At 37.2% G+C, this 7643-nt stretch overlaps 1 protein-coding gene across 9 annotated transcripts in view; it reads right to left on the bottom strand.

The window, feature by feature from the left end:
- LOC113813124 (nicotinamide riboside kinase 2) overlaps nucleotides 1–6833 on the bottom strand; it is a 9409-nt gene extending 2576 nt beyond the window's left edge. For 3 of the 9 annotated variants that reach the window (XR_003476370.2, XM_027365066.2, XM_027365069.2), the window contains exons 1-4: nucleotides 6391–6833; nucleotides 2734–2882; nucleotides 2303–2419; nucleotides 15–202 (exon numbers count right to left, since the gene is read on the bottom strand). Coding sequence is in view for 6 of the 9 variants with exons in the window: in XM_027365066.2 (XP_027220867.1) it covers nucleotides 59–202; nucleotides 2303–2419; nucleotides 2734–2882; nucleotides 6391–6445 (465 nt within the window). In the remaining 3 variants the exon portion in view is untranslated. Of the gene's footprint in view, nucleotides 203–2302; nucleotides 2420–2733; nucleotides 2883–6390 lie in introns of those variants that run through there. The other 6 variants (XR_003476369.2, XM_027365065.2, XM_027365067.2 and 3 more) reach the window with 4 other exon arrangements.
- Between the last annotated feature and the right edge of the window lie 810 nt (nucleotides 6834–7643).

The raw sequence follows: 7643 nt of genomic DNA, 5'->3' as shown, positions 1-7643 counted from the left end.
CACCAGCAAATTACTTCATTGCTGGCAGAGAACCGGATGAAACTTGTAGTACCGTTTGTTAGTAGAGACGCAGCCACTCTTCATTCAATTTTTCAAAATCTTCCTCAGTAAATACAGATTTCTCTTCTGTAGTTTTCTTTCCTGGCAGAGAGTCTCGATTTACAGTTTTCCTGTCGAGCTCTTTACTATGCTGTTGCTTGACCTGCAGAATGAGAGGAAATCTTAATTACCTGAGGTAAAGACCAGAAAGAGGAGGGAGGAGGAGAAAATGTTATATGACATTCTACATCTACATCTAGTACTGTCAAGTAAACTCCTACTAGTCACACCCACCACATTATCTACATATCCTCCTTTCCTTAACCCAATGCCCCTAGGAAAATGTATTTAGTATTGATTTGTTAAAAGTTTCTGCACATAGATGGCTCTACTATACTTAGCCACAAAGGATTCAATTAGTAGATCTTGTGATCTCACCTTTCCTTGATTTAGCAGGAAAAACGTTTTTTACTAATGCTATTAACCCAATGAAAACGGGAAAATGTTACGTTCACTTTGGTATCGTTTTGTTAAATGTTTCTCTAACTAGATGGCTCTACGAGTGCTTAGTCACAAAGGAGTCAACTATTAGATCTTATGACCTCACCTTTTCTTGAAATGGCGGGAAAACACTTTTTTTAAATATTGATATCAATGTCGAGACTGTTATTTTTGTTACAAACATTGGGATTACTCTAATGTTATTGACATTACTAACAGCAGTATTAAATACTAGAAAATATTACCGAAAATCAAGGAAAAGGGTAAACAGGTGAGACAGGTAGTTCTTGTCATTGGCTCATTAGTGACTTAGTACTTGTGGAGCCATCTATATGTAACAACAATTACTAAATTAAACGAACAGTGGGTAGGGTCCGTACGCACATGCCATCCCTACAGGCATGTATCTGGTTAAGTCATTCGTGCAGTTCTGGTTCCTGCCTTTTTTTTCTCTTGTGAAGAGAATGCAAGAGGTGAAAATGGTAAATTTGGTATGATATATCTCATCAAGCTAATTCAATATTCCTCCACTCCCTCATTCTCTCTCAGCAAACTGTTGTATTAATATTTATAATATTTATCCCCCACCCCAAAAAAAAAATACAGTAGTGCATTATTCCGTCTAAACTGTTGCATGTTGTTTCATAAAATCATTTTTATTGTCATCTCAACACCTAGGTATTTAAATATATGTTTTATTGCAGTATATGATAATGCTGTTTCACAGTATGGCACGTGTTTTAATTATAATAATTTAATCTAATTATAATTCATAAATTTGCAATAACTTTTTTTCTGATATGTTGGTTCTTGTGCATGTACTGAATGTATGACAGTAAAATATACATCATCTAGAGTATATAATCAATCACTTGCTTTGAAATGCCAAAATATGATTTGGAGAGAGAAATAAATAAATAAAAAAAATTGACACCACTCACAATAACAAAAACATTAATAATCCAGTTTGTCTGTGTATTCTGTTGGAGAAGGGACACAGTTTTTTGTTTTGTTTCAGTAAGGTTGCAGGCATTTGAAGAGCTCAATCTTATGCACCATACAATGTACTTTTCAATGTTATATCTCAAATACATTGTATCTGTAGAGCACATACTGGGGGGAGTTATCATAAATAACCTTGTGTATGAAAGAAAATAGGGAACAGTTACAATTAATTTCTCACACACACGCACACGCACACACACACGCACACATACACATTTTTATTTTCCATAACAATAAAATGTATATTTTGATGTACTCCTAAGTTTTAGCTGAATAAATACTAAAACAACAATATACCTGTAATAGTAATAGTGGATGTACAGGTGGACAGACAGACAGGCACACAAGCACGCACGCACACATACACACACACAAAACCTCTCTCTCTCTCTCTCTCTCATCTTCCCTCTCTTGCAAACTCTTCCCTTCCTCCCTTCCTCCCTCCCTCCCTCCCTCTCTCCTGAATGTAAATTAATTTGTGGCCCTTAATGCTGTCCTTCCTTTTATATACACACTCTTTTGGTTGCCATACATAGGACAAATATTGTTTACAAAAGTTGGATTTCATTCTCTTGCATCAGAATACAAATATATAAATATACAAATCTGCCAAATTCGTTATCTCGCACCCAGGGTCACCAGGCTAGAGAAAGAAAGAAAGAAAGAAAGAAAGACAAAGAGAGAAATAAGCTGAAAAGAGAGAGAGAGAGATAAAAAGAAAGATAAATACTGGATTAAAGGCAAGGTGGAGACATACCTGGTTCGTGTACTTCTCTGGTGCTCTACGTTTATCTATTTTCTTCAGCAACTTGAGATTGTCAGCCGTCTGATCAGTTTGAACATTTTTCTTGTATTCCTCAAGTACACATGCAACCTGAAAAGGATAATTGTAAGTTTGTAAATCATGAAAAGGTTAAAAGATAAAAAGGGAAACAACAAAAAATAAAAATCAAATAACCAAAACAAAAAGATATTCACATAGATGAAATACAATATTCTTTTTATACATCATTCAAGAATACAAATATTGCAACAATCAACAAACACAAGAACTAAGAGGACAATTTGAAGAGATTTAAGTGTGTACATTCATTACTGTTGAAAAAGAACATCACTTATCAGTAAAGGAAATCCAGGTAAAATGCAAGCACTCTCGCTCAAACTTCACAACTACCACACATTACTTGCCTTCTTCTGAATCAGCTCCTTACTGGCCTCCTTCTGTTTCTGCTGGGCTCGTTTTTTCTGCTTTGCTGCCCTTTTATACCCGTGACGTTGAGTGTGGATACTGGAAGCCTTGGTATTACTACCAGATTCTTTGTGCTGACTGCTACTTTCTGTTAAATCATGGATGATATGAATAATTTGTATGTTTGTGTGTATCTCTATCTATTTACACCGTTAAAAAGATAATCTACAGTAATGAAGGAACTAAGCTACGGTCACAATTTTAGCTAAAGTTATCACAGGGCACAGAGTTTCCTCCCCTTTTTTTCTTTTTTTAAGTTTCATTACAATTAAAAATTGACAAAACTATTTCTCCATACAATTTATTTTGTTTTATTTTCCCATGCTTCTGAGGTATAATCAGGGTGTTGCAAGCAATAAGAAGGAAATGTCTGTGTTCTTAATAAAATGCTCTAGAATCCATTAGAACAAACATATACTAGAAAATGAGTAAAAAAAATTAGTGCCTATCTTTCACAGGGGTTTTTCCATCCAAGCAGAAGTATGAAACCTCAGTTAACTCAGTTATGACTATGGGAGCCTATACCTATCCAGGCAGCTCCCTTTACAAAAATCACCTGTAATCAACATAACAAAGATCTCTCCAATGAAATTATTAGAACACAAATCAAAACGTTGATCAATACAAAATATAAAAATCATAAAATATTCAAAGATGGATCTAAAATAAAAGAACCTCTTTCCACATTGGCTGCCTTTTATAACGAGCAAAATAAAATTGCAACAATTTGGAAACTATCGAGGAATACACAAATTTTAGAAGCTGAACTATGTGCCATAAAATAAGGCCTGAAATACAAAAAAGTCAATAACCTTGCAAACTGTGATCTTTACAGATTCTCTTTCATCAACATTAATATTGCAAAACCACAAACCCAGCGACTACAAACAAATCCCATATGAAACACAAAAACAATTTACACTTTAACACTTCGAAATCACAATGTTAAAATACAATGGATGCCAGCGCATAAAAACATTTTAGGAAATGAAATAGCTGACCTTGCGGCAAAGAAAGAGGGAAAAACAGATAAACAAAACTCTGATCACAAAAAACTATCACCTTAAAGACAACATCCTACAACCTTGGTGCAGATCTGAAAACAGAAAACGAGACATCTATGTCACAAGAATCCTAACTAAGCATACAAGACTAAGAAAACATATACAAAGACTAAAACTTGACACCGACCCAAGATGCAGATGGTGCTAACACTCAGAAGAAATGATTGAATATCTAACTCTACAATGCCTATGATCCCACTCACTAAAACAAATAAAAATAACAAATCCTAATATCTCTTTACTCATAACAGGAGATAATCACCCACAGGTTAAGAGGTACTATATCCTAAGACACATGAAGATCTTACAAAGATCATGAATAGTAAATATCATTTGAAACAGAGAACATCACAAGAAACAATAAAAGAAAATCTTCAGACAACAGTTAGAAGACTCCAGGAAACAAGAACCAGGAAATATGGACACAATAAGTCTAACATCCTATAAAAGAAGAAAGAAGAACATAACAAACTAAACTAAAGATTTCTCACCAGCAATTGTGAGTTAAGAATGAAAAATATTATCAAAAGAAAACAAACATGGAAGAGCAATTATCAATCATTTCAAAATTATAATTCTTACTTGTGCATCATAGTTTTCAAACTAATTTACCTATTGCAGTAAGAAGTTACACTATCTCTACTGGCCTTGACACTGATATGTAAACACCGTGACTATCAGTGGTCACAGCAAGATGAGTAAATGCTAATTGCAAGCACAATATGAGCACATATTTTTTTCACTTTCATGCTATTCCTTACATGACATAAAACAGGAATAAATAACTTTCTTTAAAATATAACATGTCAATCTCCAGAATAGTACACCAGTTTTTTTTCTCACATATACATTCAGCGTTCAGTCCAAATCTACTTGAAACCTGATATGATCTGTGATTGACGGCATATAATTTGAACTCCAATATGCTGGTAGCACAGTGGCCTTGAGCACTAACAGACAGAGATTGTGCTGATTGGTGTAAGATCACTGGGTGAACTGGTGCAATATCTTAATTTTTTATAGTATCTTGTTTACAATTTACAATAACTACTGGAAAGACAATTTATTTTTTGAGTTTATCAGTCTATCTATTCCATGTACTGCTCACCCTATACCAGTGGATTGTCTAAATCTTGTATTTGACCAATGAGTCAACAACCACAATGCTACTACAATAATTTGTGAATTTGCCTTGTTTATTGATCTGATCAGTGCATACTGTGTACCAGGTTCTTTAGAACAGGGCTGCATAAAGTGACACCATGGCTTCTGTACTTCAGCAAAAGCCAACAAACCTCCTCCCCCCCTTATATACTCAGCAAAACAGTGATGTCAGCTTCTCTATTTGGCAATAAGGTTTGATGAAGATGCATGACAATCTGTGCAGAAGATGACAATCATCAGAAATTAAGAAATTAGGTACCGACAAATGCCATTTGGAAACTAAGTTTACTGTTATCTAGATTAGAAAGTTAAATCGGCCACACACCTAAATTCCTTGCCATGCCATATAAACAAGATGGTCTTTCCTAGTACTGTATTTAAGAGAGTTTTTCATAATAGGCTCTCCAACACTTGCGTGTCCAATAGCTTCGTTATTTTTGAGGTGCGGTTGAAGTATATTCAAATTAAGTTTCTTAGAATCACTCGCTCTTTCATTTGCATATATTATTTTTCATCTAAAAGGCAGCTGTAAGAAACTTAATCTGACCAAATCACTTGCTATATCGTTTGCATATATCACTTATTGTGTATAAGGTGGCTGGCTGGAAATTTGCCTGTACCAGAACTATTGCTGCGCAAATTGAAGTGCAGCATAATTCCCGCATGTAATTTGCGAACTTTCCAATCTGAACAGTGATTGGGTGGGGTCTGGGGCAGAGCCCTCAATTGGGAACTACATCACAAAGGTGGAGGTCTGAACTCGAAGTTTCTCGGTTTACACTGTGATGTTTCCGGTTCCAAAGAGTGCCTGAATTCACTTTATAAACAATTCTCAATACTTTCACTTATATCACTTGCAATGGAAAACAGCCACAAATTCATGCACATTGCACCATGAATAACTGAACTAAGAAATAAGAAATAATTGCAAAGTGCAACTAAAAAAAATGCCAACACCCAAGTGCCATAAAGGCCACTAAGCCTTATCTAGGCCTTTGGTGGGGTTTGTTGGCCTTCAGAGCACATGCACAGAGCCTAAGGTATAACTGATCTATGCTTTGCAACCATAGATTCGCATCCCTTGGCGTGCAACTGAGCTCTTACCTTCTCTTACAAGATCATTTCTTCACTCCCACCAATAGTCCACAAAAAACAAGGAAGTCTCGAGCTGAAAAGGGGACCCACCCCAACCGAGCCGCAAATCCGCACGGGAGAATCTGCTCGCATCAAAGAGGGTGATTTCCCACGCCGCAAAATAATTAATACAACCCACTGACGTCACCCCAGGGCCTCCCCAGCAGACAAGTGTTCGCCTCCACACCTGCAGAGGAGAGGCACCTCCCCAGGACGTGCAGGCAGCACCCTCACCTGGCAAATCACAGTCAAACAGCTCCAAGCCCCTGTTGACAAGTGCCCAGGACATCTCAGAGGAAGAGCTCTCTGTTCGCCGTCGTCACTGATCGATCTGGTCGCCTCCCCCGTCTGCCTAGCACCTCCAGGGACCTCGAGTTAAAGCCTGAGCGAGCGGCGGTGGCTTCTAGGTCCTCGCTGCGGCTCCTCCATGCTGGCTCCTCGTGCGGCTCAGGGGGACCCGGACCCTCGCGCGGACCGGAATGCTGCGCGAGATAATTTAGAGGAAAATCAAGGTTTCCAATCTGTTTGAGGGTCTGTAACTCATGGATGACACTAAACAAATCACGTCGCTCCTGTCACAGAAAAGCCAGCTTCCTCTGATGACTGAATGACCAAAATGGGAGCATGATATGAATGCAAATATCTAGTCCTCGCTGCAGGATATGCAGATCTTTTTTAATATAAAACTCTGATAGGGAAGTTGTCAATCTCGCTTCAGTAATTTATTAATGCCACGAATTTTATAACCGAGGATGTTGGGAGTAACATTAAATCTAAATGAATACTGCTGGTATATATTTATCGTCATCAGCATATTTTTACATCGATCGCCATGAGAAAGACGCATTATTCATTATCTTTCTGCTGATCATCATTAGGTTTTGCTACATTTTCGATCAGTAGATGTTAGAGTCTTTCACTGCATCATTGATTAAACCTCTAAATTATTTACCAAAACTATTTATCACAGATAGTCGCGAAATAATAATAAGCAAGAATATGAATTTAATTAGGGAAGTTGGTTGGTGATTACTAATTAGGGGATATGGAGAGTGGTGGGTGTGTGTGCGTGGCTGGGGAAGGTATCTTTAAAGGTTGCTTAGAATAGATCTGTAATACGTATAATGTGAAGAATTGGTTCCATGCGCGCAGCCAGTATCTAACGAGGCTGCTATATTTTGAACTCCACCCCCCAGAAAGGAAATAATAAATAAATAAATAAATAAAATTGAATAAAATTTTAAGCGTCTGTAGAAGTCGCGGGAATTAATAAGTCCACGGGTCAGTGCGTGGTGTCACGACCGAGTTTTATTACAGCCGCGGATCCAAAGGTGGTGCACCCGGCGCGAGATCCTCCTATTTTTGGGCATATATTTTGGCCGAAGCTTTTAAACGAAACAGCTATACCAATAAGCATATATAATCATCTTCATTTTTCAGAATTTCCTGTAGGTGGGCCTCAATAGTTCCTGCATTGCACTTTCCGC

Source organism: Penaeus vannamei, chromosome 15 (assembly GCF_042767895.1).
Source record: "Penaeus vannamei isolate JL-2024 chromosome 15, ASM4276789v1, whole genome shotgun sequence".
Classification (NCBI taxonomy): Eukaryota; Metazoa; Arthropoda; class Malacostraca; order Decapoda; family Penaeidae; genus Penaeus; species Penaeus vannamei.
This window is presented reverse-complemented; position numbering and strand designations above follow the sequence as displayed.